Genomic DNA, 18702 nt, shown 5'->3' with positions numbered 1-18702 from the left:
AGTTGGTCCTATCCCAAGATGGAAGTGTGGGGAGCAGCTCCATTGCCCATTTCTCCAGAAAAGCCTCCACATTTGTATAGGTGATGCACCCCTCCCCCACCCAGCCCTGAGCTTTGGGACCAGACCCAAGGATGCCAACCAGCAGCCTCTGACCCGGTGATGGGTTCAAAGTCAGCCAGCAGAGGGCCAATCTGAGCCACTGAGATGCAGTAAGACTTCTGTGTTGGGGCTTCTGAACAGAAGCATCCCCACCACTCTTCACCTGGTGGACTTAAGTGATAAAGGGTCTGGAGCTACCTCACTCATCCCGCAACCACTGTGTCTGAGAAGGGGTCAACTCGGAAGAGATAGATCCAACAGAGCTAATAATCCACGTATGGAACCTGAATTGCCCTCGGAGTCTTCCCTTGGTTCTGTGTAGTAATAAATTCTCCAGTTACTTAAGCCTATTTGATGGGTTTCAACCACTTGATATATCCAAGGTTAGTATAGGAAAATTCCAAAATTTAGGCAATGTGAGAAAGGAAATTAAAAATCACCCATGACAGTCCTCCTACCACCCCGAGGCAACCACAGGCCATCTCTAGCGCCGCTGGCCGTGTTCCCCAGAAGGCAGCCTCACACAGAGATCTGCATGCTGAGGGTGATAAGGGTGGCTCCTGGGACCCTCCACACCTATGGGGAGGGGCAGGGCAGGTCGGGGCAGAGGTGAAGACGGACTGCAAGCCACGGGGTCACAACAAATGCCCAGCTGACACCTCGGGGCGTCCTGGCCCTGGGAAGACCCTTCAGAGGTGTCCCTCCCCCGCCTCCACACACACAGACTAGTTGCTGGATGCAGGCTGCCCTCGGGAGGGCGGACCTTGGGCAAAGCCCTCTCTTCTGTCCAGGGCAGTCTCCTTGGCAGGGGACCCAGCTTTGAGCTGGTGGCGTCCACACATCCCGCAGGTGCGAAATTAGTCCTGAATGAGGGGGCCTGGGTGGCATGAACTACATCTGCATGTGTCCTTTTAGTCTACTTTGTTCATGCATTTTTTCCTTCTTTAGAAATTTTGGTCATATTTAAATGCTGTTTTATTTGATAGGTTTTCTACCCTAACATCACATTCTGAGCATTTTCTAATCATTAGATATTCGTAAAATGAACTGTAAGCATAGTTACAGGTTACTTCCTATAGGTACCATAAAGTATTTAAACATTCTCTTTACTACTGGATGTTTAGAGTATTTCCAATGTTCTTTAATCCTCAGATGTAAATTTTTGTTTGCATCTCTGCAACACGTTTCCTAGGATATGTTTCTACGACTGGAAGTAAAGAGTGAAAAAATATAAACTACCTTAATGTTCCGGCCAAATTGCCCTTTGAAATTTTATGTCTATTTACATTCTGACAAGAGTTACATTTTTCTCATTAGAATTGAATGTTTCTATATTCTAATTCTCGCCAACTGACCAAAAATGATGTCTTATTCTTGCTTTTGTTTCTTTTCCCTTATCAGCAATAAGTTTGAAGCTTTTTTAATATCCACTGATTTTTTGTTTCTTTCATATGCAAACAGTCTGGCCATTTGTGTGTGTGGGGGTTAGTTTTTCTATTTTGGTGTTAAATAGTCTTCTAATTGATTTATTAAAGCTCTTTATATATAAAATATACCAACCTTGTGTCTGTTATATTTGTTAAAAATATCCTTCCATTAGTCAGCTGCATTTTAATTAAATTAGAGTGGTTCTGAAGTTTCATATAGTTAAAAAAAAAATCTTAATTTTTTTCTTCCATGTTCTAAAAAGACCTTCCCCATCCTGAGGCACAATCAAGTTCAATCTTCACTCACACTCCTTGTCTAGAACTCAGCGCTCTTCCTCAGGAAAGCTTCCTCTGACTGGGCTGAATCTCCCAATGATACGTCTCCATAGTCCCACAGACCCACTGCTGGTACACCCATCACAGATGCAGTTTTACTTTTACAGGAGTGTTTATAAGCTTTGAAAGGATGTGTGACAACCAGTAGGCTGTTCACTGCTGTATTCTCAGAATCTGGCCCAGAACCTAGCACTGTAGGTAACAGTTTCTAATTTTTAACTATTGCAATATCTACATTTAACTCTTCAATCACTTGGGAATCTATTTTACTGTAGAATATGAAGAACATTTCTATCTTTATTTTGTCCCACCATTTACAAAATAATCCTTCCTTTTCTCACTGTAACACAAATGCCGTCATATACATCAGTCTATAATACCTTTACACACAGACACACGTCCAATTCTTACTCTATTGGGGTCTGCGGTGGGACTCTTTCTTGTGTTACCTTGTTCCAGCCATAGAAATGTCAACATGGCTATTGTTTTGACTATTTTGGAGTTAGATTATGCTCTAATATCTGACTGGACCAGCAACTTTCACCATGACTCTTCCCCTAAATGGACTGGTTAAAATCACTTGATCAAGTCCTCCGCCAATAAGACAATTTAAAAAATAAATCATTAAATTAAAATGTCACGGAGCTCCTGTTCCCTTCTCTTTTTTTAACTTCATGGACTCTCTTTTGGCCAAACGCGCATCTGCTTACTTGAGCAATCCTGCCCGATGGAAGACGTAGAGGTCCTGGTCCAGGGTGCAGTTGTTGAAGGGGACAATCTTCACGAAGTTCTGTATGAGGACAAACTCAGGGGTGAGATGTGGCAGAGAAATGACGCAGAAGTTCTTGTCCTGGCATGATTGGAGACGAGATAAAAATCATTTATCACTAAACAAATTCCTGCCATAAAACACTAAATAGGAGTAAAATGTGTAAAGGAGATGGTATTCAAGTTAAAGATTCCTATCATTTGGAAAGTAATCAGAAAATTCAGGGGATAAGCAATTGCAAGAATATGGAGAAGGGCTTCCCTGGTGGCGCAGTGGTTGAGGGTCCGCCTGCCAATGCAGGGGACACGGGTTCGTGTCCCGGTCTGGGAAGATCCCACATGCCGCGGAGCGGCTGGGCCCGTGAGCCATGGCCGCTGAGCCTGCGCGTCCAGAGCCTGTGCTCCAGAATATGGAGAAAATATCTGTGTTTGACTGAAACCCGAATAAAGGAATATTGTGAATCATAGGACCCATTCAGCACAGCTCTTTTCCAGAAGTAGAGTTTTAAACTAAGGACGTTTGCGTTTGCAAATTCACTTGTATCCAGGAGTGATGAGGCTGCTCAGTGTCATGGCAAAGGCCCTGGGTTTACCAAGTGATGCTGCACCAGCCGCCAGCCGTGGTCCCCACCTCTGTGAGATGAGAACGTGGTGCTCCAGCCTTTTTCTGCTCTAAAGTCCTGTGATTACACATCAATGGATGTCTGTGTATTTTATCAGGGCACGGTCCCACTTGGGTGATGAGATCTAAGGGCGAGTTAACCTGGGCAGTGGGATCTGCGTGTCCTGACCTGTAACTGCGCTGTCCAATATGCTGGCCAGGAGCTGAGTCTGGCCACCGAGCATTTGGAATGTGGCTAGTGAGACTGGGGAGCCGAATTTTTAATTTTATTTCATTTGATTAAATTTACATTTCAAAACTGATACTTGGGAACCCTCCTACGTTGTTGGTGGGAATGTAAATTGGTGCAGCCACTATGGAGAACAGTATGGAGGTTCCTCAAAAAGCTAAACATAGAGCTGCCATATGATCCAGCAATCCCGCTCCTGGACATATACCCGGACAAAACTCTAATTCAAAAAGACACATGCACCTCAATGTTCACTGCAGCACTATTCACAATAGTCAAGACATAGAAAAAAATCAAAATGTCCATTAGATGAATGGATAAAGGAGACATGGTATATATACACAGTGGAATACTACTCAGCCATAAAAAAGAATGAAACAATGCCATTTGCAGCTACATGGATGGACCTAGATATTATCATACTACGCGAAGTAAGTCAAAAAGAGAAAGACAAATACCAAGTGATATCACTTATACGTGGAATCTAAAATGTGACACAAATGAACCTATGTACGAAACAGAAACAGACTCACAGACATGGAGAACAGGCTTATGGTTGCCACGGGGAAGTGGGTGTGGGGGGAGGTTGGACGGGGAGTTTGGGGTTAGTAGATGCAAACTATTACATATGGAATGGATAAACAACAAGGTCCTACTGTATAGCACAGGAAACTACATTCAATATCCTATAATAAACCATAATGGAAAAGAAAAAAATAATAAAATAAAAACTGATACTCAGTTCAGTTATTGGAAAAGTTTTATGTATGGTTAGAACAATTTGGGTATGTGAATCTACTCGTTCAACTGTAAATTTTATAAAATCTAGAAGCAGAGTGAGGATTTCTGATGACAATTTAGTGCTTGTATAGAGATGTGCCCTAAATGTAAAATACACATTGGATTTTAAAAACTGAGAAAATGGATGTACAAGATCTCATTAATACTTTTGCATACTGATTACATATTAAAATCATTAAATTTTGGACATATTGCATTAAGTAAAATATATTATTAAAATTGATTTCACCTGTGTCTTTTTACTTTTTTTTTATAATGTGGCTGCTGGAACATTTAGAGTTTGTCTATGGGACAGTGCTGCCATGGACTGTCTGTGCTCCTCACGTCCACCATGACCCTCTGCCAGGTGCCTGCAGAAGCAGCTTGCTCTTCCCAGAGTTAATTTGTCCCTTTGGCATCTCACCTCCTCCTGAACCCTGTGAAGGCCTTGCCTGGGCGAATCCAAAACCCTGGGGACACATGTGCAACCCAAAGGAGTGAATCACTCTTTCACCTGATCTTCCTTCTTTCTAGCAAAATAACACAGCTCCTTCTGGGGAACTTGCAAGTCACGTTGTCGAAATACTCAAGCTGAAAATAAGGACTAAGTGCCAAGCCCTGGGGGGCTTCCTCTGGGAGAAATGAGTAATTCCTACCATATGATCCAGCAATCCCACTCCTGGACATATACCCGGACAAAACTCTAATTCAAAAAGACACACGCACCTCAATGTTCATCACAGCACTATTCACAATAGCCAAGACATAGAAACAACCAAAATGTCCATTGACAGATGAAAGGATAAAGGAGATGTGGTATATATACACAATGGAATACTACTCAGCCATAAAAGAGAATGAACGTAATGAGTTGCTTCAACATGGATGGGAAGGATTAAGGATGAAGTGACGAAGCTATTTTGTTTCTGTCTACCCATATCCTGAAATAATTAATTAAAAAGTAAACATGTCTTTTACTATCTTAAAGCCAGCATTGCTTTTGTAATAATACTGAAGATCTGTCTCTGCATGGACTTCAAAACAGGAATGAATTGAACTTACTGAATTTACTTTGGGGCATCTCGGAGGGAAGCCGGCTTTGCGAACCCTCCCTCAGGGTCATCTACAGTGTTTTATGAGCTTCAAAATTAATTCAAAAAAATTACGATGGAAAACATCATTGCCAAGTCTTCATCATCCTAACAAAATGAGGAAATACAATCTATGATCACATAGCTTTCAGGCAACAGAATTAAACCTATTTTGTTTTTTAGCCTTGGTATAAAGAACATCGAGGAAAAATAAAAAAATAGATAATTTGCCTGTAATTAGCTAACTGAAGAAGCACGGTTGTTGACTTGACTAAACTGATAGACCAGCCATGGAAAAAGTCATAAAAATCCAATTAAGGAACCTAAATTGTCTTCTTGCCCCACTTTCTTCCCTCCCATAAAGTGATGAGAGGTTGGTCAGAATCTCTATCCCTTGACGACCATGAAACAAAAGTGGAGGAGGTGGCCTGGACACCCTGAGATGGAGAACCTTGTTTGCACTTGTGTGCCTGCCTGGGGCCATCCACCAACCAACCGTAGAGGGTCAAGTCAATCCCATGTGTCAGGCGACACCAACCAGAAGATCAACTGCAAGTTCCCACTTTCCTACCCTCAGAAAAGCAATCTAATGGTGTCAGCATTCTTTGAGCCAAAGCAAACTATAAAGTAATACAACAGTCTAACTCACTTTAGAGTAATTCCTGACATTTTCATGTACTACCAGCATTCTATTCATGATTTGATTGTAATAAGACACTGATGAAGCAATCTCTAAAATAAATTATACATTGAAAGAAAACTATTACAACAGCATGACTGAAAAATTATTGAAAATGACAATCTTTTCTACTTTTAAGAGTTCAGGACATGTCATTCAACCTTTTTTTTCAGAACAGAGAAGTGGTTCCAACCTTAACATTCATAGTAGATTAAATGTTTGGACAATGAATATGGCATCCTACTATTTTATAATTTTTCTAGCTTATAAAATCAATTATATTACTCAAAATTCAACATGTACTTACAGGAAAAAGACTGAAAACAAAATTCATAAAGTCCAGTGACCTATAAACAAGACAGTAAAAACTGTCACTAACCTGCAAGCAAATGCAGCATCAGTGCATATTTAAAGAGACCTATGGCTCTCCCCGCTTAGGCAGTGATTAGCCAACCAGTAACCAGAATTTGTGTCTAACTGAATAGTAATCAGCTGCAGAAGGCATAAGCTTCAAATTGAAGTGTTTTTCTAGAACCAAAAGTACTATTATAGCAATTAAAAATCTCTACACATTCAAAAAGCAAGATAGTCATTCTGTGGACACGATCCCTCCCTTCCTTTTAGGAGGTGCTGCGGGGGAGATATGGGCATATTATAAGCTAGTCTGATCTTTTTCTCTTTTATATGCAAAAGATTTTCTGACCAGCCGCAGGTGTATATTTATAGGCGAACCATAATGGGTCATCAAATTTTTGTTTGAAAATTCAAAAAGCACAATCTTATCCGAATGCACAGGGGGAAATAAATATACACGACAGATCTAGAAGGGTTTACAGGCTTTTTAGATGTCTACAATATAATTAGAATAAAAAGATTTCCCTTTTCAACCTTTCAATTGAATTTCAATTCCAAAGAAATTGAAAACTTGAAAGGAAAAAAGTCCAAGAAAAGCATGGTTCTAAGGAAAGCTAGGAGACCGGGAATGTGATTAAATACATCCTCTAAAACGGATGTGTCCAGCGGTGCTCTTGGTCATCTTAAAGATAGTCTGGAACCTTCCAGTCTATCAAAATGGGCCAGTCTTTCCTTTTCAACATTGTTCTGTGGACGGAATGGTGGACTATGTGGGCATCCCAAAGGGGCTGTGGAATCTGGGCACCGAGGGCAGGGGTCCAATCCAGACTACAGGGCGCAGCGAGCACTGAACACGGGGTTGTTCTGGAGGGACAGGAAGCCTCGTCTGCCCGGGACCAGGCCTCCTACCTCTGGCAGCTGCCCTGGATTGTTGATGGGTGTCCTGCTAACACCCCTCTCAGATTGAGACTCCAGCCCCGATTCAGTGGGGAGCACAGAGCAAGGGACAATGCCATCATCATGGCCTGGCCTGGCCCCCCACCGTCAGCTCAGGAATAGGGTAGAGGGTAGAGTGAGAAGCCTGGCCTGTGACTGGGGTATCTAGTAAGTCCTAGATCAAGCCACATTGAAAATCGGTCCCACCACTGGATTATCCTTTCTTACGTGAGGCAATTATTCCATTTTTCCAAAGCCAGTTTCAACTGGATTTTCTATTGCTTGCAACTAAAAGACTCCAGACAAGCAGCAACCTAAACCCAAAGTCCCCCCAAAATGCAAACTCTAGAGAATGGGGAACAGCATGTGGCTAAGGAAGGGATGACTTTCCAGACCCTGGGCAGCCCTGTTCTGTGGGTCTGACCCAAAGTTTATGGGCTGGAGTCTGGAAGTGGGGCTCAGGAATCTGTGGTTTTTAAAAATTCCCCAGAAATGAGGATGGGCAGCCAGGCTTGGAAACCCCTGGCTCTGCAAGATTCAAGTGTTGGGCCACCAAGGCCAGGAGAAGGTCTTTGCGCAGCAGACACACTGGGGACCAGCGCTTACCTTGCTTCGTGCTTCTCGTCAATACAAAACAGCTGGATGCAGAAGGCAGTGGGGGCACCCTTGTAGATGGGGCGGAAGTTGCTGGTCTCTTCGGGCAGAGAGATGGATGCTGAGCTCGTGTTGCTGATGCAGTAATCCGTGTAATCCACACTGTCCTCTTGACTGAGTTTTTCTGTGTCCTATAGCAAGGAGAGAGGAGGAACTGAACTGGGAATCCTATTTATTTTCTACCATTTAATGGGCTAGTGGCTGTCTCGTCTCCACAGGACACCGTTCCCAGGACAGATGCGACTGGCTCACCTGAAACAAACCGCCCCGAGCCAGGAAGGAGGTGTTCTTAGTGAGATTTCAAAATTGTTGAGGATGGAAACAAGTTCTCGCGCGAAGGTCAGAAAACGAACGGTCTCAGTTGGTCTTTGATACAGGATCCATATTTTAACTGCATCACTGGATAGAGGTTAGAGCATGGGACTACTACATGCGTATTAATTCCATATAAGCAAAACACCTCTGTCCCCAGTTTTCCTTGTGATTTTGTGCTACAAGAATTTTTGGATCTTGGGACTGTTCAGGTGGTTTGCTAGTGAGGGGGAGCCCCGGGAGCCAATTGCCCGGAGCCACCTGGAGAGTTAGTGCTGAGTCCTGTCAGGTCTCATTCATCGAAGGAGGTGTTACAGCTCAGTGAGAGGAACATGATTCACTCCGAGATCCTCTCGGAGTTCTTTGAAATTGAAGTAATGCGTGCGTATGGTAAAAAGTAAACTAATATTAGCATTAAAAGGTTATAAAGAAAGTCAGGAGCCTCCTACTCCCCCATTGACGAGCATTTTCAACTTTTTCCTTTCTTTTGGCCTTTACCTCTATATTTCTGAATACTATTATGCTGGTTTCTGTATTTGGAGAACAGGGCGGGAGGACAGGGCAGGGGCTCCTCCATGTGAAATGGAGAATCCCACTGATCCGCCTATTCTCTGTCTTTTCCCCATCACACAGCCTCGCACCGTGCACTGGATTTGGAGCTGCTTCTGCTCGACCCTTCAGAGAACGATCACCTGGTCCTTTCACTTGGGGGGTAGTTGACAAGCTAAGTGTCCTCTGCAGGGAATCTATTGTCCCCAACACCGCCTGGCAGACTGTCACACAGAGCCCTCGCCCCGCCTTCTGCAGAAGCCCCAGGGCCCGGGCTCTTTGTGGGCACACGTGGAGAATTCCTCCTCATCACGGTGCCCGGCCTCCACCTTCCCCAGCTGTGAAGAGCCAGTGCAGACCCCGCCATCGATTTCCTTCTTTCTAAACACCTTTAAAGTGCTCGTGTTCCAATATCTCCTCTCCCAGTCTTCTTGTCTGTGTGGATTTGTGCCCTTATTCTTCCCTTACGGTTATTTCAGTGGTTTTTTCCAGAAGCGAGAGGAGATAAACATGGGAAATCAATCCTCCTTGTTGACCCGGATACCCTCTGGGATGCCAGTGCATCTAATGCAGAATGGACCACCCTGACCCCCTCCACATCCTCCTTTGGGTCCCTAAAGAAATGGCTACCCTCTTAGAAATACTGGAGAGAGCTTGTTCCCCTCTGCTGCGTGCCCTGCTCCCTCCTCCCTGGGGCACGAGGAGTGGACACCCTAACGTAGGTTCCCCAGAAGCAAAAGGAGCTAAGTTCACACAGGGAGTGATGCCAGGAAATTCTGCGAGGCAAGTGGGCGAGTGAGGAGGGAAGAGAAGGACCCCAACGCGGCACAATGAACAAGTGGGTTACTTGTCAATCCCGCCAAGACCTCGGGAAGATGTGGAGAGCACCCCTGGGAGCTGTCCTACCCAAAAGGCAGGGGAGCTGGGGGCTGATTCTCCAACTGCCCCCGGAGGTGGCGATCTGCCTGCAGGAACAGCCCCAGGGAAAGAGCAGGTACTGAAGCCCCCATTCTCAGGGTGCTGAGGGGTGAGCAGTGCCAGAGGAGCTGGTAGGGGACCTGCAGCACATGCCAACGTGAGGCTCGGAAAGTGGACCTGTGCCCGCCTGGGGCCCACTCCTTCCAGAAGCATGTCCCGCTCCTGGCAGCTGGTGGAAGATGCTACCACCCCTTGGCCTGAATCTTTAACAGGAGGAAGCAGTTCCTGGAACCAGAGATGCGTGTGAATGACACATCAGACACATAAGTGTGTACATGAACGTACTCTACATAGAGCAGTAGAAAACTCTTACAGACGTTTGCCCCTCCAAAATGTTTTCTCTCTAGACAATGGGAAAAACAGAAAGATTCTATTTACTGAAATGGTTGCAAATTATTGATGTAGAAAGTGTAACTTCTAGGACCAAGCTGTGCAAGGGATATAGAATAAAGGTCTAATGACAGTGGAGTGAGAGTTCACCGAGGGAGGCTTTGTGGAGCAGGTCCTGAGTAAGGAGGCGGCTCTGAACTGGGAAAGAAGGCGGGAGGCCTGGCGAGGAAAGTGCAGGAAGACGCAGGTGGAGAGGAGTGAGCCGCACTGGCCCCCTGAAGGGCCCTCGCAAGCCCTACCTCTGCTTCACTAGTGTTTCCACTTTGGACTGGTGATAAAGCTTCCTCCATTGCAGCTTCTTCTGTGCTTTCTCTCTGCAAAAGACAAAGGCAAGACATGAGAATAAATCAACACCCGCAGTGGTTCAGAGCTCGAGCTCTGTATGAGCTGCCTGGGTCAGATCCTGGCCTCCCTTCCTACAGGGCATGTGGCGTTGGGAAAGTGAGGGATCCCCCAGTTTCCTCATCTGTACAAAGGGGCTAAGAGCAGCACCTACCTCATAAGGTTGTCCTGAGGATAAAATAAGGACAGGTGGATGGAGAGATGCTTAGCATCTTCTGACTCTCTGTAGATGTTAGTTATTCCTCCTTTATTCTTATTCTTCTGTGTAACTTAAAAGATGCACTAGGGCTTTTTAAAAAACTGCTTTATTGAGGTATAATTGACATACAGTAAACAGCATATATTTAAAGTGTAGCTTTTGAAAAGTTTTGACCTATAGGTACCTATAAAAATATCACCACAATAAAAATAATGAACATATACATCACTCCCCAAAGCTTCTGTGTTTCTGTATGGCTCTTCCTCCCACCCGGGGCCACTCTGCCAACCACAGGCAAACAATGATCTGCTCTTTGTCACTGTAGATTATATGTTGAGTATCTAGAAAGATCTAGATCTTTCTAGATCTAGAAATAGAAAGATAAATAGAAAGATCTATTTCTGGATCTTCTATTCTGTTCCGTTCATCTATTTGTTGACCTTGACACCATTACCACACTGTCCGTTACAAAAACCTTATAATAAATCTTAGAGTCAGTAGCATTAGACCTACAACCTTGTTCTCTTTCCATAGTTTCTTTGTGCTAGGTCCTTCCCACTTCCTCATGAATTTTGAAATCACTTTTTCAATTTCTCTAAAAATTCCTCCTGAAATTTTGACTGGTATTTCATTGATCAATCAACAACTTGACAATATCGAGTCCTCGAAATTATGTACAGGGGATATCTCTCCATTTATTTAGGTCTTATTTCATTTCTCTCAGAAATGTTTTGTAGTTTTTAGCATACACAAAATACTTAAATCTGACAACATCTTTTGTCAGATTTAAGTATTCTGTGTATTTGTACTGTTGTAAATGGTAGTTATTTAAATTTCTGATTGTTCATTGCCATTATACAGAGATAAAATTGAACTTTGCATGTTAATTTTGTGTATATTCTTTTGATTCTTTTCTTGTCTTTTTTCACTGGCTTGAACCGCCAGAATAATTCTGAATAGAAGTGGTGAGAACTGACATTCTTGTCTTGTTTCTGACCTTGGCGGAAAAGCACTCAGTCTTTTACCAAGGATGATGTTAGCTATAGGTTTTTCAACAATAACCTCTATCAAATTGAAGAAGTTCTCTTCTACTCCTAATTTTCTGAGAGTTTTTATGAGGAATGAATGTGAATTTTCAGATACCTTTCCTGCATTTATGAGATAAACATATAAGTACTCTTTTTTAGAATGTTAATATGGTGAATTACATTGATTTTCTTAAGTTAAACCAACCTTGCATTCTCGGAATAAAGCCTACTTGATCATGACATTGTCCTTTTAATATATTGGTTCAATTTATTAAAGGTTTTATTTGAATTTTTCCATCGATGTTTATGGGAGCTGTTGATTTGAAGTTTTATTTCCCTGTGATGTCTTTTGTTGGGGATGAACATACTTTAGATGACCTGAATCCTCTTAAATTTATTCAGACTTCTTTTCTAGCTTGAAATATGATCTAACTTGGTAACTATTCCATGTGGATGTGGGAAGGTGTATTCTGCCGTTGTTGGGTAGAGTTAGGTCAAATTGGTCAATAGTATTCTTAAAATCTTCTACATTCTTACTGATTTACTGTCTTCTCGTTCTATCAATGATTAAGGGAGGGATATTGAAATCTCCAAATATAGTTGTTTGTTTATTTATTTATTTATTTGTCTTTGCAGTTCTATCAATTTTTGCTTCATGTGTTTTGAAGTTCTACTATTAGGTGCATAAATATTTAGGATTGTTATGTCCTCTTGACCTTTGTTATCCCTGGTAATATTCCCTTTTCTGAAATCCACTTTGTGAAATGACTAAAGCTACTCCAGCTTTCTTTTGATTAGTGTTACCACGATGTATCTATTTGCATGTTTTTCATTTGAACCTATTGTATCTACTCAAAGTGCATTTTTTTTTTTGTAATTCACATGTAATTGTTTTGCTCCTTAATCCAATCTATATCTGATTTATACATTCTTTAATTGGGATATTTGGACCATTTTACATTTAATGTAATTAGTGATGTGGTTAGGTTTAAGTCTGTTATCTTGCTGTTTGTTTTCTATTTGTCCTATCTGTTCTTTATCCCCCTTTTCCTCTCTTTTTGCCTTCTTTTGGAATCATTGTATATTTTTGATTCCACTTCACCTCTTTGTAGGCTTATTAGATATAACTTTCTGAACTTGATTTGTAACTTTCGTGTTCTTTTAGTTTATAGTATATATCTTTAAGTCTATCTTCAGGTGATATAATATCACTTCAGGTGTAGTATAAGGACCCTAAAATAGGGTTCTTACATTGTGCCCTCTGGCCTTTGTGCTGTTCTTGTCAGATGTTTTTACACATGTTGAAAGCTCCACACTATGTTGTTTTTATTTTATTTAGGCCGTCAACTATCTTTTAAAGAGATATAAATAATAAAAGCAAAATCTTACACATTTACCCATTTAGTAACCATTTCCAGTGTTCATCGCCCTCTGTGTAGATCCAGATTTCCATCTGGCATCATTTTCCAAAGGACTTCCTTTCACATTTCTTGTAGTTGGGTCTACTGGTAATGAATTCTTTCCCCTTTTCTGTGTAGGCAGAGTCTTTATTTCACTTTTATTTTTGAAAGATATTCAATGGGTGTAAAATTCTCGGTTGACAGTTTATTTTCTTCCAGTTCCTTAAAGATGTGACTCCACCATGTTTTTTGCTCACATTGTTTCCAACAAGAAATCTGCTGCCATCCGTATCTTTGGGCCTCTGTTCCCAACTTGTCCTTTTTTTTTCTCCCTTTGGGTACTTTTAAGATTTTCTTTTTATGACTGGTTTTCCACTACTTGATTATGATGGGCTTTGGTATAGTTTTCTTCATGTTTCTTGTGCTTGTTATTGGTTAAGCTTGTGTCTGTGGGTTTACTGTTTTCATAAAATTTGGAATTTTTAAGTCATTATTTTTTCAAATATTTTTTTCTGTTCCAGCCTCTTTCTCCTCTTCTTTATGAATTCCAATTACACACATATTAGGTACTTAAAGTTATCCCACAGCTCACTGATACATTGATTTTTTTTAAAATTCTCATTTCTGTTTCACTAATCCCTTTCTCTGCAATGTCTAATCTGTGGTTAATCCTTCCAGTGTATTTTTCATCTCATGAATTGTAGTTTTAATCTCTAGAAGGTTTATTTGGGGTGTTTTTACATGTGGGTTTACTGTTTTCATAAAATTTGGAATTTTTAAGTCATTATTTTTTCAAATATTTTTTTCTGTTCCAGCCTCTTTCTCCTCTTCTTTATGAATTCCAATTACACACATATTAGGTACTTAAAGTTATCCCACAGCTCACTGATACATTGATTTTTTTTTAAATTCTCATTTCTGTTTCACTAATCCCTTTCTCTGCAATGTCTAATCTGTGGTTAATCCTTCCAGTGTATTTTTCATCTCATGAATTGTTTTAATCTCTAGAAGGTTTATTTGGGGTGTTTTTACGTTGGAGGTATTGCAGGTTCATATTCCAGGTTCATTCACCACAATAAAGTGAATATTGCAATAAAGCAAGTCATGTGAATTTTTGGTTTCCCAGTACATATAAAAGTTATGTTATACTATACTGTAGGACATTAAGTGTGCAAAAGCATTATGTCTTTAAGAAAAAGAAATTCCAAACATTGTGATTTAATCTACTTGGGTGCTGGATAATTTTGTATTCCTACAAATATTCTTGAACTTCGTTCTGGGACTCAAATTACTTGGAAGCAGTTTGTTGCTTTTGGATCTTGCTCTAAAGATTTGTTAGATAGGACTGGAGCAGTGCTCTCTCCAGAGCTAATTATTCCTCGCTACTGATGCAGTACCCTTCTGTGCGTTCTCCCAACGCCTTGTGAGTCACAGGGCTCCGTGGTCTGGCTGACGGCACACGCACTACCCCCAGCCTTGTATGAGTACCGTGCACTGTTAATGCTAAGCCTTTTAGGAAGTTCTTCCCTCAGCCTGGTCTTCAGTAGTTTTGAAGATCAGGCTGATGTGCACGTGCACATCGGTACTCAGCTGAACACCCAAGAGTGACCCTCGCTGGCGTCAACCATCTCTCTGTACAGCTCTCTCCTCTCTGGTACTCTGTCCTGCAAAACTTAGTGGCTTTAGTCTCCGTGGACATACCACTTGGCTTCTGTGGTTCCTCCTGCCCTGTGCCGTGGTCAGGGACTCTCTCAAAGGAGGAGGCCACGATGTTTGGAGGGCTTACCTGGCTTGTTTCTCACCTCCCGGGCATCACTCTCCTTTGTTACCTGATGAGCAGTGTCTTAAAAACTTATTTCATATGCTTTGGCCATTTTTTTGTTTTCTTCAGGCAGGAAAGTAAATCTAGCCATCTTTGCCAGAAGCAGAAATCCCTTGCGCTAAGTTCTTTCTATTAATTCCATTCATCAGCTTCATTTCCCGCAATCTAGTCCATGCCAAACCACCTTCTTTAAAAGCTTCAGGTGTCCCTCGTGCCCTCTTCTGGGATGTTTTCCACCCTCATTTCCACATACTGAATTAGGAGGCTTTCCTCTTCCCACCGTGCACCACCTCCTGAAGGTTGTGGCTGTGTTTTGGTCTCACGAGCGCCCTCAGCACCTAGCAGAGAGCCTGGCCATTGTGAGCGTCCAACCTCTGTGCAGAGAATAAATCAGCCCTCGAAATACAACAGCCACCCAGCTACAGGTTGGGTCCTTTTGTGGTTTGGGGTATAAGAAGGCATTTTCCATAGAGACAATGTGAAAATGCAGCAGGAAGAGCCATGTGGCCTAATGCTAAGATAAAGGTGTTCCCTGACTCCTCTTCTTCCCAAGATCTTCTTTGCATGAGCTGATGGGCAGGGGGAATGTTATTTTGTCCAAGATTGGAAAGGAGAAAAAAAGAGAGCTGGGGGCTGGAGTCCAAGAAGCAATGGCACTGCACCAGCCCCTGTCCTGGCCTCAGGTGGACGGAGCAGTCAGGAGGACCAGAAGCAGAAGGGCCCATGCAGTGAAACGTGTGCTGGGACTCTTGGCCACACGCAGCGCTGATGCAGGGCCAGGCTGCCAACGGTGGCCTAGAGGTAAGCCCGTTCATTCTCCCAGCCCCCTTGGTAAGGCCGGTTCCAGAGGACACAAGGGACATGACCTGAGGTCCTGCAGGTGCAGGTGAGGACCCAGAGCCCAGTCAATATGGGCGTTTGTATTTCTGTGAACCATCAGTGGTCAGAGGGTGGCAGAGATGGAACAATGGCTGGATCCCCGGGCCCATCCCACAAATCCTATGTCCTCTATTATATGGCTGACTGTGGCCTCCTTCAGTGGGGGTATGCCCCCCTTTAGGTCAGGGTGGCAGCACTCACAGAGCAGGAGGGTGTGAGGAGGGGCCCCTGCTGAAGCCAGGCTGGGCCAGTGGGCCAGAAGCAATCCAGGGAGCTGTGGCAGGTGGTTCTAGAGCCTGCAGGGCCCAGTGGGGCAGGAAGGAAAATGCTGCCTCATTTGAGTCTGTGGACAGGGTGAGCTTTCTAACCGCCTTTAAGTGAGCTGCTTTATCCACATCAGCCTCCTGAAGCCAGGGGATGAGTGAGAAGGCAGGGGGAGAAGGGATGGGGCTCCATCCTGAGCTGGATTCTTGAGGGCGCTGAGAGGCTGATTTGTTACGAACACGCAGCCTGTTTCCTCCCCGCCCTTGTCCCCCAGATCTTAACGCCAGTGAGACCTTTCCCTTCTCGGGAGTGACTCCAGTGCCAGGAACACCACTGACCCCGACGGCACAAGCAGCACCAGCCTGGGGGGATGATCTCCGTTACCTGGATGCTCTCCCTGGCCTCCGGGGAGACAGCTTCCTGCGGCTCCTTGACTATTTGCTGGCATTCCTGGCTGCTGCTCCTGAGCTCGGCGCCTTCCAGAGAAAAAGGGACAAGAGGATAGAAAAGAGATGGTAAGTATCTGCAGAGCACAGGAAATTGGAGGCAGCGTGGTCATGTGTTTCTAAGCTGCAGCATATCTGAAGGATTACATTGCTGAGGGCAGAGCCACGAGGTGGGGAGAACAGGGTCTTCGCAGCCCACTCGGATTCTGACCTCTTTGTGCCTCCATCCGCACAGGATGGGGGTCCAGTGATACCTGGCCCGAGGGAGCTGTGGACATAAACCGAGGCCAGGATGGGGCTGGGCTGGGCTGCCCCCCAGGAGGCCCTCGAACCTGCCAGAGACCGAGCTCCGTGATCCTTTCATGGGAGCCCCTTTCAAGTTTGTAAACAACTGATTATCAACCTCCTGGATGGCAGACTTTGAAATGATTTTAAGGCAGAATATGGAAAAGACCACAGTCGGCTATGCCAGTGCTCTCAGAACACAGAGATTAGCACAAGGGCTGCTTTCCCCGTGCTGGGAAATACTGTGAACAGGCATCTGACAGAGGCCACGATGTTAACTTTTCTACTTTCTAAGCAAGACCTGGAGCTAACTTTGCATTATTGTTTTAATATGTTCTGGAAAGTCAATAATCGGGGTAGTGTTCATATATTTACCATTCACCAAAAACTAGAGTAGAAAAAACTTTTTTCCCATTTTGTCTGAAAAGTTTTTTTGCCCCTCCTTTTCTTCCTTCTCCTTCTGCTGTCTTTTCTTTTCCTTGTTCCTGTCTGTCTTTCTCCCCACCACCACCCCCTCCTCTTCCACTGTCTCACTCTCTCCCTCCCACCCTACCCCGCTCTCTCGCCACCCCCGGCCCCTCCTCTCTTGTTCGCTCTGTGTCTGCTCCACTGGGGGACTCTTAGCCCTCACACCTGCTTGCAGCCTTTCGGCCTTAGCTCAGAGCAGCCCTAGGATGCTCTTGCCCAGGGGCTGCCCCTCCTCAGTATTGTCCGCACATACACAGGAGGGACCCAGGACCTGCTGGAGGCCCCAGATACTGGGCTGCCAGCGTGGCCTGCTGCCCTGTCTTCTTGTTTCTGAGCATCACAGCAGATGCGGTGGCGTCAGAGGCAGCCTATCCTCTCCGCATCCTCCTCTCCCACTGCATTCGTTCCTGCAGCAACAGCCAGTGCAACGGCCCCTGCAGACACCTCTCAACCCCAAATTCCCACTTACTCATGCCCTATACCTGCTTCTGGAAAAGATGCAGGCAAATGAAGTAGAATGAAATTCTAAGAGAAGAATCAGAGGCTCAGGGAGGTGTAAAGGGCAGAGACGAAGAGGCATATAACGTTGAAGGTACAATGAGAGAATGGCACCCCAGCAGAGCAAGTAGCTCTTCTGGATGGAGAGCAAATGACATGAGAGGGGAAAAAGAACTCAGAATCGCTCTTCTGAAGAAAGACACTTCGGGGAGAATGAAACCTAGCGAGTCTCTAGCACCTGGATACGTCCTGATCCCTGAAAAACTTTCCAGATCGTTTGTACAGTGTTTCCAGTGTTCTCACAACAGCAAGCCTAGAGTGCTTTTCAGGTTAATTCAGCTTGTTATTAAGATACAACATGTAGGGCTTCCCTGGTGGCACAGTGGTTGAGAGTCCGCCTGCTGATGCAGGGGACACAGGTTCGTGCCCCAGTCTGGGAAGATCCAACAGTCCGCAGAGCGGCTGGGCCCGTGAGCCATGGCCACTGGGCCTGCGCGTCCGGAGCCTGTGCTCCGCAACGGGAGAGGCCACAACAGTGAGAGGCCCGTGTACCGCAAAAAAAAAAAAAAAAAAGACACAACATGTATACAGCACAGTGCATGAATCTCTACCTGTATGTACTGCACGTTAACAAACCCTTAAATGCATATTAAAGCTTTTCCAGGGCCCAGAAGTTTCCCTCACCTGCTGTCCAGCCAACACACCTCTTAAAGGTAGCTGCTGTCTTGACTTCTACATCACTGATTCATTTTGCTCAGCAGCAAAGTTTTTGAATCAAAAACAAACAAACATTATCAAGTTGCACTTTTTTTTTTTTTTTTTTTTTTTTTTGGGCACGCGCCCCTCTCACTGTTTTTGCCTTCCCCC

The 18702-nt window shown here is 43.9% G+C and overlaps 1 protein-coding gene across 1 annotated transcript in view; it reads right to left on the bottom strand.

The window, feature by feature from the left end:
* Nucleotides 1-18702, bottom strand: part of CFAP61 (cilia and flagella associated protein 61) — a 251956-nt gene that overhangs the window by 164258 nt on the left and 68996 nt on the right. Inside the window, exons 9-13 of the mRNA XM_024753694.1 lie at nt 16523-16614; nt 10444-10518; nt 7928-8106; nt 6339-6378; nt 2573-2712 (exon numbers count right to left, since the gene is read on the bottom strand). Of these exons, the coding sequence (XP_024609462.1) occupies nt 2573-2712; nt 6339-6378; nt 7928-8106; nt 10444-10518; nt 16523-16614 (526 nt within the window). The remainder of the gene's footprint in view (nt 1-2572; nt 2713-6338; nt 6379-7927; nt 8107-10443; nt 10519-16522; nt 16615-18702) is intronic.

This window comes from Neophocaena asiaeorientalis, unplaced genomic scaffold (genome assembly GCF_003031525.2).
Source record: "Neophocaena asiaeorientalis asiaeorientalis breed wild unplaced genomic scaffold, Neophocaena_asiaeorientalis_V1.1 scaffold302, whole genome shotgun sequence".
Taxonomy (NCBI): domain Eukaryota; kingdom Metazoa; phylum Chordata; class Mammalia; order Artiodactyla; family Phocoenidae; genus Neophocaena; species Neophocaena asiaeorientalis.
This window is presented reverse-complemented; position numbering and strand designations above follow the sequence as displayed.